This window comes from Leptonotus elevatus, chromosome 8 (assembly GCF_054856555.1).
Source record: "Leptonotus elevatus isolate MCC_2025b chromosome 8, RoL_Lele_1.0, whole genome shotgun sequence".
Classification (NCBI taxonomy): Eukaryota; Metazoa; Chordata; class Actinopteri; order Syngnathiformes; family Syngnathidae; genus Leptonotus; species Leptonotus elevatus.
In genome coordinates, this window is record NC_141246.1 from 12,508,063 (window position 1) to 12,531,758 (window position 23,696).

Below are 23,696 nucleotides of genomic sequence, written 5' to 3' on the forward strand. Positions count from 1 at the left end.
TACCAAAGGTGGGGGCTACCCTGGTGGGTTGTGATTGTGAGTGAGAAATGTGCGTATTGATATTTTGTTTGTTTTTCTTCAATATCTTTAACTGTATGTTTGGTGTTGGTTTTGAGTAAGTTGAGACTGGTGTGATTATGGCGTTTGTTTTTCGAATGGGAATGTGGTAAAATAGGTTTTGCAATGTGATAATGCTAAGATTTTTTCTTTTTCCGCTCCCCCCCCTGTTTCTAAAAAACAGAAGAAAAAAAAGGGGGGGCTGTGTGTGTGTGAGATAGCAGTTAGAGTATAATGTGTCCTCGTGATGGAAGTTTTTCTCTTTTCTAGGTAAGAGAAGAATGATAAAAAATAAAAATAAGTAACAGTATTTGAAGGATGTTGCTGGGTTCTTGTAGAAGAATATTAGATAAGATTTTTCTTAGTGACTGAATAGACAGTCTTTTACACTATACTACTTTTGATACAGACAATAAACTTGTTAACTTTCTCTTTTCTAGGCAAATGAATAAAGAATAATGAAAAAATAATAGCATTTTGTATTGAGCTATATTGAGTTAACATAATTATACCTACATCTGTACAGCTGTGGCTAGATTTAAGATAGTTGAATGAGAAGTTAAAAATGTTTTTGAAGTCGACATAATAATAATGATTTTTAATATTTGTTTTTTCTCTGAGTGTGTCATTTCAGAAACTGATGCTTTAGTTCCAAAGCAGATGGGGGTTTGATGACAATCTGCGAACGGGATGCGCCCCAGCTGCTGATACGTTGTGTTTGCAAGTATTTCTAGTAGCTATTTTGAAGGGCTTTCCCAAACACCAAGCTATGGTATAGTTGAAACATTTTTGAGAAAGCAGGAAGTGAACTATCTTGCTATGATCCCATCTTCCTCAGTCTGTCATTTGAAGTGCATTGGATCAGGCGGGTACATTTATTGGTCAGGTGAGCGCCTGGGAGGGCCGAAATGTGTCATCGGGTCCACGATTGCAGACAGCAACCTCCAGCGTCTGTGTGGACATGGCAGAGGTCAAAGAGCTTCACGCCGCAGCAAAGTCATTCCCCTGTGCTTACAGACTAACATGGTGCTCGAATTCCACAATGCCCAGTGACTGTGTACATGCCTCGTTACAGAGACGTCTCCTCTCATCACTGCTCAATGCCTGCTTTGAACATTGCCTGACACATCCGCCGCCGTGCCATCTGCTGGCCAGGACTGAACATTGACTACTAAAAGCTGGTGGTCCGACTGGGATGCGACTCTTCGATCATTGATATGCTACACTGGTTGTATGCAAGGCATTTTTAATGTGTTGGATGGGGAAATGTGATCTATAACAAGGTATTTCAGGAAATTGAAAACGACATATGTCAATTTGAAATGGGATGATTGGAAAAAATGTATTTCAATCTTAATTACTCTATTTTATTATTGGGTTTAGCCTACTAAATTGTTGCCTATTTTCTTGGGAGAATCAGTTTATGAATTGGTACAATGGGAATTTAACGAATAACAGTGAGTTCGTTGGTTAATTTTAGATTTTTCTCACAGCACTGTGATTTATGAATCCCACAGATGTTACTATTTTTATTTTTTTATTTTACATTTTTTTATGTGTTTTTACAAGCCCCACTAATCTGTAGAAGAGGTGAGGTTGATTAGTAGTTTGAGAATAATTTTTAGTTTGCTTAAATCTAGGAGTATTGTTTATTTTTATTTTTATTTTTTATAATTTTTTGCTTTTGATTATAAAACGTTTGTTTTACTTGAGAAGGTAGATATTTGTAGGTTTTGTGTAATTTGTATAATGTGGTTACCTCTATTTTTTCATGTCCCCAAAGTCCTCACATACCAGTGTCTCAAATTGTATCTGTATGTGCTCATTTTTATTGTAGTGACCTAAAGATCTCTCGTTTACCTCACAATCGCCTGATTTAAAGGCTTGTGTTATTTACGACGTCTTTTGCCGAAAACTAGTCTGGTATTCCTTATTTATGAGCTACGGAGTCTTGGTGTGGCCTCCCTTTGATATACCATACGTGTTTGAAAAGATCAGTGTTTATCTTTGTCAAAAGGAGGGTGAGTGAACACAGGAAAGTTCATGTTTAAGAAATTAATTAATGTAGACGAATTAGTAGATTAAAAAAATGAAAAGGCTTTGAAGTGATAATCCATAGTCTGAATGTGAAGAAATCTACAGGAGGAAATCAAGCGGAAACAAAGTAAGTTTGGGCAGAGGAGACAAAAGATGAAACATATCGCCAAATGAAGGTAATTATATTATATTATATATTTTATCTCAGAAACAATTGAAAAATGTAATGTTTGGAGCCCAGTGTTTGCAAAGGATTATATATGATATGAATATATATGAGCCTCTCCCCAGGATGTGCACGGTCCGGCCGGCCGTGGGGTTCTGGGTTGAGATTATATGATATGCTAGTAAAATGATTCCTTTCAGGATGGTTAAAGGCACATTCATGCAAATTTAGAACAGTAAATATCGTGGTAAAACATTACCTACTATTATATGAAACCCATTTGAAAAATAAATATTTACAAGCTCTGTCTGTTGTATTAATGAATGGGTGAATGCCATTCAACTCAATCAAAGGCTGGGCTCTATCTCAATGTCATAAGAATAGATATTTTCCTGTTCCAACAGCACAGGACCTTCGGATCTTAATCAAATAACATTTACTAATCCCAACTAACAAAATTTATCAGGTTTTTTTTTCTCCAAATAAAATTTATGTGAGTTTCTGAGTGACTAAATGAACATGTTTCGCTCTCAGGAGGTGAGGGAGAGGATATCCGGAGTTCAAAGGAGGGGGAGACGACATCTTATCTACACGGCCCGCCGGAAACGTCCCAGGCTCAGCAATCTCACCAACCGATGATCATCAATCTCACCACCTCCGACTGGGAAAACAACGTCAGCTGATCCAGTGTCCGGTTCTGGAGCTGCCGTTTGAGGACATCATGCAACGGAGATCGAGTGAAGTGCCTTTTCCTGGGCAATCATTCCACGAAGAGTCACATTTGCGGGCAGAATAATCCCGGTGACAAATCGAAGGACCTTGGGCAGTCAACCCTGAGGTTCTTAAAAAAAAACTAACATGACACTCTTTTCATTCAACAAAGAACTTCATCACAAGATGGCTTCAGAGTGGGAACGCATCTTCATCTGCCGATACATTGCGACATTCTTTCTTGAACAACAACATTTCGTGTTAAGCTTCACACATGCTATGCTTATTCCACTAAAAAATCTTTTAATGTATGAAATGTTCTTTAATGCCATATGACTGCTAAACTACCTCCTCACCTGCTAAAGGGATGTTTTAATGATAACTACTTCCCCCACACAACCATTGCTTAATGTTGCGTTGTCGTTTGCGATTATGAAGATCCGGCTGGTATTTTCCTTTGAAAAAGAAAGAAAAAATGTTAAAATGTGTTGGGTTCTGTAGAGCCCAAATGAGGGAATGTTAGATTATCAACATTGTTTTTCTGTTTCTATTTATGTTTTAACCGTTTTTGATATTAGTTAGAGCTGTGTAATAATAAGACAACAGTTAATTCATATGTTAGTCAATCTATAGTCCTTTGTTCTCTTCCCTGGGAAAGTAAGGTTTCTGATTTATCTAAATGAGGGGATGTTTGAAAGTGCAAGCAGAGGTCTGTCCATAAATTTCCTGGTGCAAGGAGGTGCCGGGGACCAATTATTTACCCACATCTGGAGTGGACTGAGATAGGAACTGGTGTAGGATTCTAAGTTGTGTATTTCACTCTGATGACAGGGGGGGAGTATTATTTCTATTCACTGTTTTGTATAAGTGTGGGAGAGCAGAAAGAGAGGGTTCACTTTGTGGTCACTGCTGATTGAGCAAGGATCCAAAGTGGCTCGGAAATTTCTGAATAATAAAAGCTGGCCAGAAAACTTCTTCACGAGATCTCAACTTTGAGTTTTATTTTGAACACGCAGGAAATCAAATGAATGATTTCTAACAGGAGCTATGACAATCTCCATAACGTCGTACAAGTGAGGTGTTTCCTGAATCATATTATTCTTTTGTACAAGGGCACCAGCATTGAAAAACTAACGTTTGGTTTCAAACCATCATGAGAACTACACCGTTCGGGTTCAAACCATTTTATTGTTAGCTTGCAGCACACACGCGAAGTCCGCTTAGATGGGTTTGGTGACATGACCGTCAAAGTACAAGATTGTGAAACAGGAAGACGGCCACACTCTAACAAATATGAAGTGACGATGAGTTTGTTGTCCCAATCGCAAACGTTAAATGACAACCATTAATTAATGAACGTCAAGCTTTTGAAGGTTAAATGGACAGTGTGAACTAATACGTCATTAAAAAACATCAACAACACACACAAAATAGGTAGTAATTGATGTGGTCTCTCTGAGGCACGGGAAGGAATGTGCGTGCTTCAAACCCCTTGCATTCTATTAGTTCACCACTTGAAGGCACTAAATAATACACACTTCCGCTCAAGAGTAGATCTTCTTCACAAGTTGTACATGTACACAAGACACCAGAGCAAGGAGGAGCGCTCGGCTGCAGGTTTGCACTCACACACTTTTTTGTTTTCTTTCTTATCCAGAATACTATGATTCAAGTGAGCCTTTTGAATAAACCAGGTTTTCTCGGTCCACCTTCAACATCTGAATTCTTCACTAAGATGCTGACTGTGTGTTTAATTTTTTGTGCCATTGTGGCTCTGACTTCAGCTCAGGGTGAGTATCAGTGTACATGTTGTCGGTTAATCCATCAGTATCAATAAGGCATCTGATCTCCCCCCACCTCTATTTGGCAACCACACTGACGCATCAGCAGCAGTCTGTCCACTTGCCTGGACCGAACACAATAACCGGTGTTTCTTCTATGAGGCAAGAGTCAAGACCTGGGTTGAGGCTCAGGTCAGATGTTTGTAGATGGCTTGTTGAGTTGTTTAAAGGCATTGACTTGGATGTGCGTGTAATAAACGTGTTTGTGTGGCCGACTAGGCACGTTGCCAGTTTTTAGGCGGAAACCTGGCATCTGTCCACACTGATGGTGAAAATACATTCCTTAAGACGCTAACTCAACTACCCACTTGGCTTGGAGGCACAGGTTGTCAAATGGTAATTATTTTTTATTGATTTTTTTCCTGATGGACTTGGTCAGATTCATCACTTTTACAGAGTGGAGCCTGGTTCTGGTCAGACGGTAGCCAAATGATGTTCAGATTCTGGTGTCCCCTACAACCAGATAACGAACTGACGCAGTGCTGTCTTCAGATGAATAGTGGTGGTCAGTAACAGTTTGATGATGACTGAAAGCTGGTGAAATCTTGCTTTGTATGTGATTCACCATACTCGGAACAAGAGATGACTATTTAATTTTGTTTGCAGTGAATAAATGTTGGGAAGATGTGCCCTGCAGCTCTACCCTTCCATTTGTGTGTGCAAGGTCTCTGTAAGTATTCCAGGTATGTACTTAAGTTTTTTCTTTGTCAGCATTGAAGAAAAGGAATGATTAAGGTTAACTATGGATGGAAAGATCTTATCAAGTCGCCGGACCACCCGCCTTTGTGCAGGATGTGTTTTGTGTAACGGTGGCGACCCTGTGCTTCCCAATTGGGTTTCAAACCCACAGCTCCACCGTGTCATTGGTTGGAATTTGAGAGGCCTGACCACTGAGCTAAAGGCTTGGGCCGCCAATTTAGAGGCCAGCACCCTCTATTGAAGATTCCCAAAAGTGAATTTTGACTAATGTACTGTATATTTGCACAGCGCACGCTGGCATCCATTACATTTGCAGGGAGAAAACTCAACAAATGTGAGCAGTTGACGTGGCGATAAAAGACACAAGAAGGGAGAAAAAAAAAAAGACACAAGAAGGAAAGCAAGATGATCTTCGTCTTCGTTCAGCCAAACTGTTACTTTTAATAAATCAAGGACAGTGAATCCGAAATCTGACAGAGCTCTAAAGTCATCATTGGACTACATGGATGGGTAAAGGCTCTTTTGATTTAGAAAAAGGGTTACACAAATTTAGAAACAAAAACCACTTCTATTTGGCACACTTGCAGTTGCCAGTCACACACACAGTGTGTTCAAAATAATAGAAGTCAAACATCACGGACAAGATCAATAAAGGTTTTTAACTTTACTCATTTTCTAAAAAACGGTATTATTTTTTTAACACAACTGTATATAATGCTGTATAAAACAGCTGGGTTAACTGAAATGTGTTAAATTGGGTAAGCACTTGAGCTTTTGGGGGTAAAAGTCAAGAGAATGACGTTTGTCTTTTCTACTTTGTATGGCTACCGCATTTTGGATAGTTGTGTGCATCAAACACTTTAACCATAGCATACGTGTGCTCAGTCTGTTTTTTGGGGGGAGGGGGGTAAATAAAAAGCACCTTGTTAAAAGTTATTTAAACTGTCAAGTATGAACTGACACCATGTTCAGAAACCTTTTTAGGCAGTTTTCCATGACTTTTCCTAAAACTTGACAGCACAAACCTTTTATAAAAAAATATATATATATTTAAAAGAAACAAGTAATCATCTGCCATCAAACCACAGATACATCCGGATATTTTGTCATGTTCTAAGTGTTGCAACAGAAGCAACACGGTTATTAACATAATCTGATTAACCTTATGACCCTTCCATCACTGGGACCAAGAGAAATACAGAAGAAGAAAAAAGTGCTTTCGAGCTAGAAATACATTATCGTTTTACTAAAAGTGTTCATGTTGCATTAACATTTATTTATTTTTTAAAGAAAATAGTTTTTTGCAAAACTCCAGGCAATCTGGCTGTCGGGAAACATTTGGAACAGGGATGTGCACGGGTGGAAGATTTTGGGGTACACACGGTAAATTGACTTGCAAAGTAAATAGTCATCAAACTCATTTTCACAGTTTCTGATAAATGGGATGAAGTGTGTAACATGTTTATCAGCAACAAATTTACAAGTATAAAAAAAAAATCAATCTGCAAATTCAGTTGTTGCACTGGCGTGAGTAATTATATTTCTACTTTCATGTCCAGTGAGTCTGGCACAAGGTGCAGTCTAAATCTGTACACAGGCAAGCTAGATGTAATCCAAAGTACACACGTGAAAAATAGTTAATAGGGCTGTTTTTTTCCCCCTTCCCAACCAAGCACATTAAACGGAAGTGTCCTGCAAAACGTTCCTTAGGCCTGAGAAAATATTTACAATCACAAATCTTGCGTGTAGTCAACAAATCGACAGTTAACGAACGGAATCCTGTGAACTAAATGTGTAGCCAATCAAAGCGCAGACTAACCAACAACAAAGCAAAGGTAAATAAAACATGTCCTCCCTGGTGGTGTTCATTTGTAAAGACGTGCCAATAAGTAGTTTCCATAGCAAGTCTTATTAGATGTAGAATATGCATTGTTTTTGCACAACAGGTAACTTTATCACCTCTTTCTGATTGTACTTAAAAAAAAAAAAGTTGAACTAAGTGATAAAATGTGGTAACAGATAATTTTACTTATGTACTACCACCAGGTCACACTGACAATTTAGACAAATATGGGGGGGGAGATAAAACATTTTGAAAATTGCAAACTCTGCTTTTCTGTTCTGTCCTGGACTAAAAGCAAAAAGATGACAAGCCTGCACTTGATTAAGTTGCATTGAGTTAAAAAAAAAATGGAAGAAAAACAAAACAAAGGTGATGGAAACAACATTCCAACTTTATTGGTCATAACAGAAATCTTTGATGGATGCCACAAGGAAGTTTCTGGTGTCTTAATCAGGGTGACATGTTGGTTTCATCACGGCCACTGTTGAAATTTCACAAGTTTTACAAACCAATGTCCACGTTGTTTCATAAAAAGCATGGAAAATCTCCTTTTTTCTGACCTTGGGTGCAGATTCAGATTTTACTTATTCGATTCCAAAACTGTTCCCTTCTCAGACACGTAAATGCCATCCAAGAACTTCCTGATATCCTTATTTTTGACCGTGGTGGCCTGTTGGATGAGAGCAGCTGGAAAAGGAAGAATTTTCGGTGAAAAATCAGAAGGGAAAACATTGCAGAGACAGTAGAGGCAGATAAGGGCCATGTTGAGCAACTTTCTAGGCAACTCCCAATATTTCTTTATTTCGGATCAAGAGCAGAATAGAACACCACGCTGGACAATGTTTAATTAGCATGCTTGTGAAATATTCAACTTTAGCTGATTTGGAGATAAGTCAAAATACCAGTCAAGAGTAAAAAAGCCGTTTTAAAATAGGTCAAAAGGCAAAATATATCAGAAAGATTCCATGGTGAAAATTGTTTAAATTATTTTTTTCCCTTTAACTTCACATGAATAGAAACAGGACAGCATCTTCACTGAAAAGTAATGGCAGCGTGTACTACTAAATAATTGTTTAGATTTATTTTAGAAATCTCTTGCATTTGCTCGCGATCAGATTGATTTACTATTGATTAATTATGTGCGTACACATGGACTGTTACATCATACCTGAATTTGACACCAGCTCAATATCGTTGCCTTCCAGCACCAGCTCGTCTTTCTGGGCTGCTGAGACTGTGCACATGACACCTGGGAGGAGCATAACAGAGCAACTTTTACTTTAGGCAGGCTTCATTATTTGTTAATCAAATAGGCTTCATTTAACAAAAACAATAAAAAACCTGCATAGGGCACAATCCAAGTTTGGAGTTACCAATTTCAGACATTTGATGGCGCTATAAAATGCCGCCAACTGTTGGAATGTTAATTTGAATTCTAGAAAGTCTTCGTAAATGGTCCACTATTAACGACCCACATTCATATCTGCACAGAAAAGTGCACAAACATGGAACGCAAATATCCAAAGAACACTCAACAAATGAAACCTCATCATTCACCACATACCTGCCCTCATTCTGACACGGCGGATGTACTTCTCGCCGAGGAAATTCCTGATCTCCACCATGGTGCCATTCTCTTGCATGACAACGTTGATGGGGAAATGGGCATACACCGAACGCATTTTGTAACGGAAACCCTGTAATGACAGGACGGTAGAGACATGAATCATGGCGGAAGAAGCAGTGAAACGAAACATTGCCAATGATAGATGAGTAGACTAACACAAGAGGGCAAATTGTCTTGACTGCTTGGAGTATCACTATTACAGACTTGTACAGGGGTGGTGAAAGGTCAGGATATAGTAGTGAAGTATGAAGGTTTAATTCTGCAGTCAGTCCTCAGAAATTGGAGAAGTCGAGTGAGAATCTCACCAAAGTGACTCCCTTGATCATGTTCTGGACATGACTGCAGATGGTGCGAACTGTTGCCAGCTCCTTTCGGTTCCCCCACCATTTTTCTACACGCAGCTGAAATACAGTAGTTGAGCAAAATGATCAGATTCATGTTAGAAACTCATTTGTTGGTTACAGACAGAGGAACTTCTAAGCTTTAAGCAAAATTCGATACGGGCAACTCTTGCAGGTCTCAACTGAATTTACTTGGTGAACTGAAGGCTTGTTTAGAAGTGTTAACTAATTACAAAATATGGTTAGCAATAAACAGGCATACATGTGTATTTTTAAAAGTTGTAAAACATTACTGGCTGCATAATACATAAACGGAGCACCGGTTAAAGGGCTGAACGGTATGGACAAAATGTAACTCTCGATATTAACCGTTCTCCAACAAAAATAGAAGCATCACAAAACATTAGTTTTACTAATTAGAAATCACTGGTAGTATTAAAAAAAACATCAATAAAGTAGAAATCTAACATTTTAGTATCCAACTTTTGGCGCCCCCTAGGCTTGAATTCTGCATTGCAACAACAGAACAGAAAAGTCACTTCAATATGATACGCCACCTGTAATATTATCATTATGTTTTGAAAAAGAACCAGTGGAGGAAATAGATGGATTCTTAAGATGTTCCAAATTTCCCATCATGGCTGTATTGTTTGGTGATTAATTTTATGTATTTTACGTACATCTTTTGAGTGCATGTCTTAAATGTTGCAATTCAGCTCCTCGATTGAGAACACAAAATTGTGAAAAGTAGCTGAAACGTTAACAAGTTTAATATGTGCATTCTAAAGTTGGAAGGTCAAATTAGGTACAATTTGAAAGTTTGTTGTGCATTTTAAGTTCATTCTGAAATTTCATTAATTTTCTCGACAGACCTATCTAATGGGCCTCGGTCTTCCCTACCTTCTTATTTTTCTTGCCGAGCAGACGCAACTCCAGGTTTATGTGATTGAACTCCCTGATGAGTTTGCCGCGGGGACCCTTGACAGTCACTGTCCGCCCCTTCAGCTTCACCTCGACTGCAACAAGATGCAAACAAAGTCAGCACAAGCCAACAAGAGACGCTAACAGAAGAGCGGTTTCATTCTTACCCTTGTCGGGAATGTCGACTGACTGGCTGCTGAGAATGGTCTTCATTCTGTAATTTGAATGACAAATAATCACTTTACATTACACCTAAACACGACTACATTTGAAAACGCTAGCACCGATTTCTGACTCATTTTTGGGTGAAAACTGCGAGGAGAGCAGCAGCCACACAGCGGCTAAGGTAGCATTAAGCTAACACGAACCAGGAGCTATAAGACTCCCTACTGAACAACTCCAATTCGAGCATCTTTATAATTAATAAATATACCGCATCCTTTGTTACGTATCGACAGCGACAATGTTTTCAACCCAAAGTGGATTAGCTCACTGTGGTGTTCGGCACTGTCGGCCTGAACCGGCCAGCCCAATCACGTATCAAACAACCCCATTTATTCCCCCTCAGACATGGCATCGACAGAAAATAACGCTTTCCAAATAAAAAACAATAATAGTTGCGTAAAAACAAACAGGTTAGAACAAAACCTAACGTGAAATTTCGACGGATTGACTTTGATTAAGTCGGATGACAGTCATTTTCTGTCAACCTCACCTCGCTGGTAGCAGAGGAAAAGAAAGAGAAAAGACGTCACCGCGCTGTTGAAGCGTACGTAAATGACGTCATCAGACGCAAGCAATGGAGCTCAACGGACGGAACTTCTACTTTACCGCAAAAACGTCCAAGACAGCTGACTAAAAACGACAGGAAAAAGCTTTTTATGAGTTTTTTTTTTTTTTTTTTTGCATTCGTTGATTTCTATAACGACGTTAATTATGTTGGTTATAGTTATTACTCTAGTGGTAGTGAGTAATCGGAGTGATAGTCATATCTGGGTGAAAAAGCAGCACACTACACTAAATTGTTGAGGTAATTCAATAAAGGAAGAAAATACAGTTTTGCTATGAACATCGATGTAGAGCGTAAAGGGGGGAATGCGAAGACTAAACTGTAAGTATTTCTGCTCCTCCTCTGGCGCCGTTACTTGAACGCAACACCAGACCAGAACAATCGCTCGTCGATGTGCGTTGTTCGATCTATAGCTAGGTGGACCTGAAACTTGCTAGCCAATGTCATGGCGTTACTCAAGCAAAGCCGTGTTGTCGTCGGCCGTTTCTCCGCTAATCGCCCATTGCTGGGAGCGACAAGTATCTCGCACGTCAGTATTACATTCCAACACTGAAATTAATTGTTTTTGGAAACATCTTTGTTGTTTGTGCCTTCGATCGTTCGGTGTATGCGTGGTTCCTGACCTGTTTTCATAACGGTCCGAGTAGTGACGGCAAAGTTTACAAACAAATCATTGTGATTGCAGTGATCGTCTCGACAGTGTGCAATGTGTATCGTGTAAAGACCTGGTTTAAGACATGTGAGCAATCGATTTATTTATCTTCTATAGGGCTACACGAGCAGCATATTATCTGCGGCCAAGTCCTCTTCGAGTCCGGCTAACAGGAGCAAAGAGCTACTAAGCGATAATGACGGCCCCACGCTGCAGGACTTTATTTCAGGGGAACTGTCCGAGAAAGACAACTGGGCAGAGTACAGAGGCAACTTGAAGAGGCAGAAGGGCGAGCGGTGAGTTTGGTGTGCCTGTCACAATTACAACACAACAACAAATACATGTTTTTTTCTGTGCCCATATATGCTGGGGTTGGAGGTGGGGGGGGGGGGGGTCTTAGTGGTGACCAGGATGATGAGGGTCCAAGAAAATTTTGCCTTCCATTGTCTTCGTTTTTGCAGCGTACAATCCTCCAGAGTGGAATACCCCACTGACAGATTGTGGTGATATTAGGTGTAGTTATAGAACACCCACAAATTTGAATTATTGTCTCAGCGCTATAAAAGTCACTCTTTTGCAGGCTTCGGCTGCCTCCTTGGCTGAAGACTGAAATTCCTATTGGGAAGAACTACAACAGAGTGAAAAACTCTTTGAGAGACCTCAATCTTCACACCGTAAGCTAAACAAAGTGTAACTGTGTTTAACTTGGAAACTTGTTGAGCAAGAACAGCACTGTTTGTTTTTACGTGAAGCTGTCACGTACCTGTGAGTTCAAAGCATGAATCGGTGTGTTCCATCAGGTATGTGAGGAAGCCAGGTGTCCTAACATTGGCGAATGCTGGGGAGGAGGAGAGTACTCTACAGCTACTGCCACCATCATGGTCAGATCAAAAGTTTGCATTTTCTGGAGCATTTTGATCTGTTATGTCATATTTTGTCATTTCTTCTCATGGCTAGCTGATGGGAGACACCTGCACCCGCGGATGTCGCTTTTGTTCCGTGAAGACTGCTCGTCTGCCGCCGCCTCCAGACCCTGAAGAGCCCTACAACACCGCTAAGGCTATCGCAGCATGGGGGCTAGACTATGTGGTGCTCACATCTGTGGACAGAGATGGTAAGTTGGGCTTCTAAATTCCTGAACACTACAAGTGGTCCAAGAAGACGTGAATGGCAAAACATGTTGACTGCAAGTTAGCGAAAATAAAATCGAGTTTCCTCATATTTTTGGACACCATACATTCCACAACGTAATGAAGAAATGTATTGTATTGAATGCAACAGGAATACAATTGTTGCCGTTTTCCAATTTGATGAATGATTTTTTTGTTGAAACAATTAGTGTTATGTTGTGTCACTAAAAACAACTGACTTAGCTAACATACCTGCCTTTATACTGTAAAATTCTGACTATTGTCTCAAGTGTACTGGTATATAATTAAACAGCACATACTAAATTAAAAAAGGAACTCTTTTTCTTATATAAACATTATACACACAACTACAAGAGCAAATTACTGCCGACGCTAGTGACCGGTGGAAATAAACACGCAGAAGCAAAAACACTCCTAGTGCCGCACCAAAAACAAGGTCCAGAATTTTAGGATTTTTGCGGCTTGATTGCCTTTTCCATTGCTAGGTTGATCAACTTGAAGGCTTCATGGTAGGCATCTTAATGTAGAACAAAAAATATAAAGGCAATTAAACATGGCAATTGCATGCATGTTGTCTATACAGTGGTATCTAGCTCAGGTTATAATTATATAGTTCAAATTGTACTGGTAACATTAACCTCAATGTACATAAATGACCTAAAATCACTAATAGCACTTAATATTGAGGCACACTTGCTAATGCATGCACGCATTGTGAATCTATTTTTGTGAAGGAACTCAAATGTGTTATGTTCCCCTTCGTCTGGCCATTAGCGTGGGCCAAAAACATGCCCAATCGAAATTAAACTAATACTAATAAACTAACCATCAGAGGGTGCTGGAACTGCACAAATGGAATACAGTACCTCACTTTTTTAACAGATGTGCTGCTTGTAATATTGCGACATGACTACAATGATATCATGACAATTTATAGCCACGTGGGTTAAAGCTAAGGAAATAGTCACGCCTCATAGTCTTTAACTTTTCATAACCGGCAGTTGGAACACAAGCCAGATTTAGCATAACAAATGACACGGAAACTGCACCCCCATAGGGGAATGTAGCTCATTGGAATTGGAATACTTCAATTGTCTCTTCAGTATTCAGATCTTCTTTTTTTTTGGTAGATATTGCCGATGGTGGGGCGAAACATTTTGCCAAGACTGTTTCTCACCTGAAGGAAAGGTAAACAGACTCGTTTTTAGGCTTCATTATCTCTCTTTACAAACTGTGTAGAACAGGTCACCAGGGGGCACTAGATGGCCCCCAAGCATCATCAGTGGCCCACAGGACTGTTCTAAAAAATAGCTTACCAGAGATGAGACATTGTGATTTTCATGAACTGTTGTAGAAGTGATCATTTGAAAATGTGAACACTGGCAGATATATATATTTTTTAAGTGCATATTGATCTGTTACCTATTTATTGTGAGTGTTTTATCTTCACTTGAATGAATATCATTAATTATAAATAATAATTAAGTCATTTGAGAAAATGTGTTATTTCAGAAGATATATGCCTTCTTATGGGATATCCAGAAAATAAAATAAAAATAGCTAACTTAAAAAATAAATAAATATGTGAATGCATTGTACCAAACTAATGGAATCTTAGCATGTGTTCTAAATGAAGGCATCCATTCCTTGTAGGAACCCTCAGATCCTGGTTGAATGTCTGACACCTGATTTTCGAGGCGACCTTGCAGCAGTGGAGAAGGTCGCCCTCTCGGGTCTGGATGTGTACGCGCACAACGTGGAGACGGTCCGTGAGCTGCAAAGGTACCACAATGGGGTGCACTTTCTAGCTAATGTTTTCATCTGACAACATATAATCCCTCTTCATTTTTAAAACCTATTTTTTAAAGTCACGCTTAGTCATGTAGGATGAGAATTCTTTGTCTTTTAGTGCCAGATTTAAATTAAATTGTGTATTCATTTAAAAAAATGCCTGCCCATATGCCCTTCAGAGTTTTTTTCTCTCCAATGCTAGGCATGTCCGAGATCCGAGAGCCAACTTTGACCAATCTCTGAGCGTTTTGAAGCACGCCAAAAAGGCCAATCCTGCTCTACTTACCAAGACGTCCATCATGCTGGGATTAGGAGAGACTGACCAACAAATTCACAGTACACTGACTGGTATGTGCACTGGGAAGGTGCAAGTATTTGGCCTGACATGATCTGAGTTTTGGTGATGTTGCAGAGCTGCGGGAGGCCGCAGTTGATTGTCTGACACTGGGACAGTACATGCAACCCACTAAACGCCACCTAAAGGTAAGCGCAGTCCAGAAGAATCCAAAAAACGCATTTGAATTCATGTCAACGGCGGGAATTTGTGTGTGGGCTTAGGTGGACGAATATGTCACTCCAGAGAAGTTTGCACACTGGGAAAAAGTTGGGAATGACATGGGCTTTGTTTACACTGCCAGTGGGCCGCTGGTTCGATCCTCCTACAAAGCAGGTGAGGCACAAGGCTTGGAAGTGCATACAATTACATGGAGGACAAGTTTTGATGTCATTTTCACTTGAGATCATTCGGAATCATGCCCTCATGCCCTATTTTTTTATTTTTTTTGTGAACAAATATAATTGATAAGCTTTTCAGGTGGACTACATCACTGATCAAGATCTGGTGTGTATGACTTTGACATGTACTTCTAGTCCTTATTGTAAAAAATAAAATAAAATAGTAGTAAGTATTAACAAAATGATGTAAACCATTATAAATCTACAAAGGACCTGACCCATTTTAAAAATTCAATTTGGCTTGAGCCAGTTCACCCATCCCAGGGTTAGATAACTTAACTACTTTGTTTCCACTCTCGACAGGAGAGTTCTTCCTGAAGAATTTGCTCAAGAAGAAAAAGCAGGCAGAATGAATAGCGACAAACCCGGCCAGCCACTCTACACCACTGCCATAATGCGTTATTTCAAGCCGCAGCACTACGCACGACACAGAACATTGAGAGAAGCATATGCACACCTGATTGAAATTAAACAGGGATCATCCATAATGGATATTTTCGAGAGATGATTGAAGAGAAGGTGAACGGGGACAAGCCAGCAGGTCTCCAAAGAAGCACCAGGGTGTCCACCAAAAGAAACTGCAACTGCATTCTTTGCACCTCGGGGGCCTCTAATTACATCCTGTCCCCACCTTTCAAGGGCCCCTGACATTTTCTTTTTAATCCGTTTTAAGGGACACTTTGATGCTTGTCCCGTCTGCTGTTGGTGGGGTTATTTAATGACATTGCTTTGGGATAGCTAAATTATTTATTTCACCTAAATAAACTAATGCTTGCACTCAAATCTTATCAATTGTGTCTATTTCAGATGTATACATTTATAATGCCTTTTTACCTTAATCTCATGTGATTAATTAAAACCTTTTAACCTAAAAACTGTCAGGAAAAACTGTACTTTTTCAGACACTTGTATAATCCCACATTCACTTGTTACATTTTATTGCATTTGCCCTTTCAGTCACAAATACAGCATTATGATTTATAAAAAATATAAAATTGTATTAAAAACATTTGGAATGTGACTATAAAAAGTACACTGTCAAGACACGCTCGACTACATGTAAAACTGCTTGCTTGATAAGCACTAGCGTATTCAATAAACCATGTATGTGTTTGGAAAGGTTCAACCATAAAATTGCATGAATACAATCAAAATCTGGGACTGAAGAATTAACTCGTCAACCCATTATAGGGGAGTCAAAAGTCACACGGTTGGTCTGGCTTGCGTTAGATCATAAGGCAGGATTTGACAGGGTCCAATTAAAATGTTGAGGGAGGAATGTGTTGCGTGCCAGCAGTTTTAGATTTTGGCTTTTTTGACCGGAGGCTCGCTGGTACTGATGCGAGGACATACAGCAGCGGGAGTGTAGGGGATTCGTGTTGCAGTCACTTTTTTCCCGATGGTCTCAATCTGCAAAGAGGGGGGGTGGGAGGGAGAAGAGAAAACTGACCTCAAGATGTAGTTTCAGTTACAGTGGCACCTCACGCTTTTGACAACCGTACGTACGTTTGGAAACAATCATTGAGCATCTTAACTCCTCAAGGGTTTTGTCAGAATAGGAAATTAATCCTGATGCGATGTGTGGAGCATGAAAGCGAAACATCTCATCACCCTAAGTTAGCATCAACAATTGAACTCTGTATACACTACCTACAACAATTTAGGGATTTTCAGCTTTCGGTGAAATTTTACAGTGAGTCTAAAATGCACTATAACCTTCTAAACTTTTTAATGCACATGTCCAATTAACTTTTTTTTTTTTTTTTTTTACAAAACCCGGAAGCTAAGTGATCGTTGTGTATATCAACTTCAGGTGTCGTTCACAGTGACTAACAGTGCAGGTGAAAAATAAAAGCCACTGTATCGTGCAGGGATGCTCTTCCCGCATTTAAACTTTATTAACGCTGCCCCCTACGTGGGAATCTGTGTTTTCATCAAAACTTTGTCTGTAGGCTACATACTGGGATTATGACACGCGTACAAAAAACACACATCACCATCATTAAAAACAGACTATTAGGTTCTCTATATCCTTGCTACTATGAATTAGGCCAACAGTTAGCTGTTTCCTTCATATGAGATATTCTTATGAGAGACTGCGGGAAAGTGTGTGTTTGGTGTGGTTACGTGGCTTAATAAAAAATAAACTATGACCAATCGTAAACAAACTGATCACATTGCTATTTTAAGAGATTGATGTGGGCCTAAATTAGAGATGTGCATGTCAATTTTGGTGGTGATTGGTCATAGTTAACACATTAAGCTTTTTATAGTGAGCGTCTATTGGGAGAAAGGCTGAATGCCAATATAATCCAAAATACTGTGGCGATTGTTTTGATATTTTCAGAGGTTGACGTAGAGATATGTGGGTAAATATTGGTGACTGTAATGTTCTTGTGTTAAGTGTTTGCTTGCCTTTATACTAGCTTCCACTAGCTGCTTTTATTTCAAACTGGAACCCCCGGGTCCCTTTAGGCTACAATGCCATCTATGGATTAGCACGCACCACTACAGTGACCGTTCCTAAAAGTTTTCTGACTTTCGGCAACATACACGCACATGTAGCATTTTAGACGGCCCCCTTTTCGATAAGTTTCTTGTGGAAAAATGCGCACCCTTTCTTCGTTCTTTTTTTTTTTCCGTGATGGAATTTTCTTGTACAATGCTAGTTTCCGCATTGGCAAAGGCGATTTTTGGCAAATGTTTGAGATAGTGTTATATACTCTGCGATCCAACTTGCTTCTCGCGCTTACTATAGGACCGGAAGTTGAAGTGAAAAAGGTCCATTATTCAATGCATCTGTACTTCTGACACAATTTGCTTTTTCTAACTAGGAGCTGAACTGCAAAATTCACAAACTTCCAATGATTTCCACTCCCTTTGTCTTTCTGTGATTCTTCCAGTCTCCAGAAATTTAACCAGAAAGCTGAATATTCAAGTATTCAACTTATGTCAACGATTTTATGATGGCGGAAGTTTGGAATTGGATTTCCATTATTTTCCAGTTCACTGTCCAATAATGGACTACATTCAACCTCAGAGGTTGCACTGCATTATATTATGCAAATGTATCTGCGTCCAGCATTTTTCTCACCTGGAAACCGAGGTCCTGGAGGTGTGCGTGAAGGTGGTCCAGCACTCTGCGTCCATCAAATATAAAGGCTGGCTTCAGCATCTTTTTGTAGATCTTCTCATAGTCCAGCTCCTGTGGTGACATAAATTGGGTGACTAAACTATTTATTTCTTAAATTAGAGGGAGCAAGTAAAAAAAACACGACGAGTGACCTTAAACATGTCCCACTCGGTACAGATGACTAACGCGTGTGCGCTCTGGCAAGCCTCGTAGGGGTCACTGGTCACAGACACCAGCTCTGAAACTGAGTCAGCATTTTCCATTTAGTTTTCAAAGTTATTCTTGTATACTTATCAGCTGAGACACGCTGATCTCGTAATTACAATTAAAGGAGACAATTAACCTATTGTGCAGTGCAGCTTGGCAGACACCAAAGTGAGACATGACAAACGCGCTAACCTCTTTCTGGCTTGTCCTCTGAGATGCTGGGCTGAGAAAGGTCCTGAATGATTTGCTCTTTAAGAACTTTGGGGTCATAGATGAATAGTTTGGCTCCTTCATCCATCAGATATTTGGAGATGTAAATACTGGATGACTCTCTGAAGTTACACACACAACATGAAGTGATCAGAGGAAGGTGACAGTATGGGCCTTGCGGTTGAAAGATCCCGTTTTGTCCACACACAGACGCACAATGCCAGGTTTATGATTAACGTAGGAATGTTTACAAGGGCGAGGGTAGAGAACCGACCTTGTGTCACCTGTGTCTTTTTTGAAAGAGAAGCCGAGCAGAGCAATTTTTTTGCCTGTCACCGTGTTGAAGAGGCAGTCGATGATCCTGCAGGCAAACCGCCGCCTTTGGTACTCATTTATATCTATCACCTGGGGGGGGGGGGGGGGGAGAAGAAAATATACTCCCAAGATATGTATAGAGTACACAATAAGAAGCTTTGCTGTGCTCACCTGTTGCCAGTAGGAGGCCACCTCAGGCAGGTTGAGGGCCTCACATAGATACACCAGATTGAGCACATCCTTCTGGAAACAGCTTCCACCAAAACCTGGGGGGAAAAGACAAAATATGTAGAATTAATAAAGTACAACAGTTTGAGCATGTGACAATCTAATTTGCCACATTATTTCTTCCAGTTTAGAAAAAAAGTTTCCAAATTTAAAGAATGTCATAGTCAGCCAGACTAGATTGCAATAGACTTCGGCGCTGGTGACATACTGGACATATTATAGTTATGGCTTTCCTCAGAAAGCCATTAAGATGTGTGAAACCATATAAATGTGTAATTGCCTCAATATATTACTGCACATGAGCAACAAATTACTATAAATATATAAATAACTTGTTTTGAAATCAAAATTCAAGGAAAAAAGTTTTTTTTTTTTTTTTTAAGTGTTTTAAAAAGTTCTTGGCGCTGCCTCTCTTACCCACACTGGCTTTGAGAAAGTTGCTCCCTATTCTCTGGTCCATGCCAATGGCCTTGGCGACCTCCACCACGTCAGCCCCGGTGGCCTCGCACAAGGCGCTGATGCTGTTGATGCTGCTGATTCGCTGCGCCAGGAATGCGTTGGCAGCCTGCATACGCAAAGTTAGTTGAAGATGATGCAAAACAACAAATAAGTAGCAGCTCTTATCAAGAGTCAAAGTCATTTCAAACCACAAATCTCAGAACTGTGAAGCAGACTTGCTTACCACCCAACCACCCACCGTGCTGTCCCCCTTGAACTCTATTGCTATTATTAATATTGATAATGATTTGCCCTACACGCACCAGTTTAGACAGCTCTGACGACCACGTGTTGGTGGTGATAATTCTGGCCTTTGGCACCCAGTGTTCATAAACGGCGCATAACGCTCGGATTGCCCTTTGACCCTCTGCCGTCTCATCTCCACCAATCAGGACGCGGTCAGGCTCCTTCAGATCCTTCACCGCCGTTCCCTCCGCAAGGAACTCTGGATTGGACAGCACCTGAAACGGAGGGGCGTCGTGAGTGAGAACAAAAGGAGAACACAAGACCTACTTTTAATACTGATATTACACACATGGAGGTTGAGGCTGGGCTTGGTGTTGGCGTCGAAGATCCGTCGAATGCTCTCAGCGGCTCGCACGGGCACAGTGCTCTTCTCTGTGACAATCTTGTAGCCGTCGGACACCTCCACAATCCTGCGAGCGCACGCTTCGATGAACTTGAGGTCTGCGGCGCGGCCCTTCCCCATGCCGTAGGTCTTGGTGGGGGTGTTTACCTACATTGGGGTTCGTTTTAGTTTGAAGTGAAGAGGCTGACAATTGTGCGTGTTTGCATGGGTGTGACTGGAAAACTCACAGAGATAAAAACAAGGTCGGCGTCTCTGATGGCTGAGTCAATGTCTGTGGAGAAAAATAAGTTCCTCCCTCTGCATGATTCCACCACATCTTTCAGGCCGGGCTGCGGGGAGAGAAGCAGAACTCGTTTTGAGCCACCCCACACTCATCATGATGAGGTCACTGCAACAATGAGCCATCTGGAAGGGTTTTCCCCCAACGGTGTTGAAATACTCTGGTCACAAATGGTTGTGTGTCAACAGTTACTCAACTGAAGCCCCTCTAAAATTCTGTCCAGCTCAACATTTCTGACCACACCCAGCTACTACAATAAACTGAAACCTTTCAAATCAGGCAAGGCAATAAAAGGAAGCTTGGCGTGCAGCCACTCTGCAGTTGACGTGCATGCAACTGGATGGCTAATAATAATAAAAAACTCACAAAGCGGATTACTGTAGTGCTCTTGATATCCTGCACACATTTATTAAAGATTGTCCAACATTGCAAGTGGTACAATTTGGAGTAACCAACCTTAGAGCATACGGGCCTCAGAATCTGGCCACTTATTACACTGACCATATGTCACCCAGCACCTCGTGCCTACACAAGCAAAACTTAACGTTTATGACACTTGCAAATGGTAACCTAAACTATAAATGTTTAATAAATGTCTGAATAATATGTGTTTTCATCAAGAATGATTTTAAGGACTTTATCTACCTCATGATATGTGAGAACGTTCCCAAATTTATACTATTTAGTTCATGATAAATATTAATAATCAAAATCTTTACAGGTAATATTAATAAACTACCTTGAGCTATTCGTTAATTGCAACTGATTTCTAAAGCAGAACAAAGTGGTCTAAATCACATTACTCACCATTTTTAAAACGGAATGGAACTACTATATATGGAGGTACAAGGGCAGCGTTTGTTTGCCTTGGGCCCCAAATAATTAGTTACGGTGCGGGGCTGAGCAAGCGACGTCGCAAGCCGGTTAACAGCCCAAGTGTGATGACTGATTAGCATCTTGTGTGTTGATGAAGAAGTCGCTGTGAGAACTAATGTGACCAACCAGGTCTGCTTCACGAGTTCCCCACTTGGCGCCAAATTGAAGCATTTTAAGGAGAGGAAGAAAAGTTAAAGCCCTTGATATTTGAAACCCCGCTAATGCTTTTATTTATTTATTTAATACCCGGAACAATCAGTGTTACAAGCTGCGCTTTGTGCACATAAATGCCTGTTTGCACCTTTGTTTTTCAATGTGGTGGATTCAGGCACAAAATGCAAATTTTGACTGGCAAATTACGAGCCTTAAGTACCATAAGGCATCTTCAAAAGGTGAATATTTTTACTCTATTTTAGCTTTAAAGTGTTTAATTTCTTTTTAGACTTGTATGACACTTGAAAATATTTAATATGTAACTTCAAATATTAGCTGGCTGCACAGTCAATATAAGTTTAGCACAGTTTGAGCCTGAAATAAATTATTTAACATTAGATGTTTCATATGTGGGGGGGGCAGTTTTAATGTCAACTAGCATAAGTGAAGGGGTTGTCTATTCTTCGACTTTTGAAGTTGCACTGCACTATGAAATAAAGTTGACATCACACCTCATATATGGGAAGCGTGTCCGAGTTCCAGGCTTTGATTCGGGACTCGTTGACATCGACAACAGTCACCGTGATCTCCGGACACATTTGGGCAATCACACTGCATGTTGGGCCTCCCACATAGCCAGCACCAATGCAACAGATCCTCTTTATTTGGAACATCTGTGTATGCAAAAAATATATATATATAAAAATAACATTTCATTTGCAGCAGTCCAATGACATTACATTATAGAGAATTGTAATGAGACACACTTTTCATCATATCAGTGAATTAATCAAGGATTGGGTTCCTTTCTCCTAACTGGTAAGTAAGTATTCATTTGAACAAGACCTTCTGGACTTATTTTTAAAATCAGTGAAAAAACATTTTATTATCACTCCAATATGTTGTGACAGAGCAAGCTTGTATGACTTGACTTACAACCTGTAATGACTGGAATTTACCTGAAATTCAAGTGCTGATTCGATTAGACCTTTTAGATTTTTGCCACAGTCACTTAAAACTTAGGACTTGTCTGTAACTTAAATGTTAAGACTTGGGACTTCCTTGGTGCTTGCATCTAAATCCCACCAAGAGTGCCAGTCGAACCGTGATCGCCAGGTCAGATAAAGAGCCTTTTCATTCCACTTTAGCCACGTCTCCCACACACCTTAGTTGAATGATCTTTTGAATCCTTAGCAACAAACCACTAGTCAACCACTACAGATTAGCAACACCTCACCCGAGCCGGTTCGGAATTATTCTTAGTAGATATACAATGAATTTTAACTCTAAAATGGCTATCTGGCTAGCTTGCCTGAAGAAACCAGTTTATTTTACCTCTGCCAACACGACACCGAACTTCGGGAAATTCTTTAGCTTTTCTTCTACAGTATGTCTTGGAGACACGAGTGACGCGATGACGGCTGTTAACCTGAACACCACTCATTCATTAAAAATAAAAAAAAACATTTGAAAAAGGGATACGTTGGGTAATTCAACTAGTAAGCTTACCTCCCAATGGGTTCTTTAACAAGTTGACCGCTTCAATCCTTCCACTGATTAGAAGCGGCTCTGTCTGTGGTGGGATACGATTCCATGTAACGTGCACTGACGTACGCAAGCAGGCAGGCTTCCTGTTTGTAGATTTTCAGCGTAAAAGCACAGGCAGGCTTCCTGTTTGTAGATTTTCAGCGTAAAAGCACAGTCTGTGTACACGAATCAGACTGTATTACAAAAAAAAAGTGTAATCGTGTTCTCTTTTTGGTCGGTTTAAGAAGCGTGTGCTGTTTAGTTTTTTTTGTGAGTCACTCATGTCTGCTTCCCGTCTCCTTGTTTACAGCGCTATCC

General features: G+C 40.2%; 4 protein-coding genes across 5 annotated transcripts; 2 read left to right on the forward strand and 2 right to left on the reverse strand.

Annotated features, from left to right (window-relative positions):
- The first annotated feature begins 4,579 nt into the window (after positions 1-4,579).
- On the forward strand, positions 4,580-5,486 carry LOC147169796 (type-2 ice-structuring protein-like). The gene is given in 6 exon segments (XM_086082147.1): positions 4,580-4,588; positions 4,666-4,816; positions 4,848-4,944; positions 5,032-5,148; positions 5,209-5,317; positions 5,419-5,486. Coding segments are annotated over 5 exon segments (501 nt in total). The 5' UTR covers positions 4,580-4,588; positions 4,666-4,706.
- A 2,238-nt stretch (positions 5,487-7,724) lies between these two features.
- On the reverse strand, positions 7,725-11,025 carry rpl9 (ribosomal protein L9). The gene is made up of 8 exons (XM_086083641.1): positions 10,959-11,025; positions 10,411-10,457; positions 10,223-10,338; positions 9,287-9,382; positions 8,919-9,051; positions 8,523-8,603; positions 7,915-8,041; positions 7,725-7,835 (listed from the first exon to the last, which is right to left on the reverse strand). The coding sequence occupies exons 2-7, from the start codon at positions 10,454-10,456 to the stop codon at positions 7,935-7,937; spliced, it is 579 nt and encodes a 192-aa protein (XP_085939767.1). The 5' UTR covers position 10,457; positions 10,959-11,025; the 3' UTR covers positions 7,725-7,835; positions 7,915-7,934.
- Positions 11,026-11,414: 389 nt separating this feature from the next.
- lias (lipoic acid synthetase) lies at positions 11,415-16,145 on the forward strand. 2 transcript variants are annotated; one of them, XM_086082142.1, is made up of 11 exons: positions 11,464-11,562; positions 11,803-11,981; positions 12,266-12,359; positions 12,486-12,566; positions 12,643-12,799; positions 13,967-14,024; positions 14,490-14,618; positions 14,830-14,975; positions 15,040-15,110; positions 15,186-15,297; positions 15,666-16,145. In XM_086082142.1, the coding sequence occupies exons 1-11, from the start codon at positions 11,479-11,481 to the stop codon at positions 15,713-15,715; spliced, it is 1,161 nt and encodes a 386-aa protein (XP_085938268.1). In that variant the 5' UTR covers positions 11,464-11,478; the 3' UTR covers positions 15,716-16,145. The 2 variants fall into 2 exon arrangements, with proteins under 2 accessions (XP_085938269.1, XP_085938268.1); XM_086082143.1 differs by having other exon boundaries at positions 11,415-11,562; positions 15,186-16,145.
- A 123-nt stretch (positions 16,146-16,268) lies between these two features.
- On the reverse strand, positions 16,269-23,505 carry ugdh (UDP-glucose 6-dehydrogenase). The gene is made up of 12 exons (XM_086082141.1): positions 23,361-23,505; positions 22,364-22,525; positions 20,770-20,871; positions 20,489-20,689; positions 20,217-20,414; positions 19,873-20,020; positions 19,399-19,493; positions 19,187-19,317; positions 18,895-19,034; positions 18,648-18,739; positions 18,457-18,567; positions 16,269-16,772 (listed from the first exon to the last, which is right to left on the reverse strand). Exons 2-12 carry the CDS (start codon positions 22,523-22,525, stop codon positions 16,662-16,664), a joined length of 1,491 nt encoding a protein of 496 aa, XP_085938267.1. The 5' UTR covers positions 23,361-23,505; the 3' UTR covers positions 16,269-16,661.
- Between the last annotated feature and the right edge of the window lie 191 nt (positions 23,506-23,696).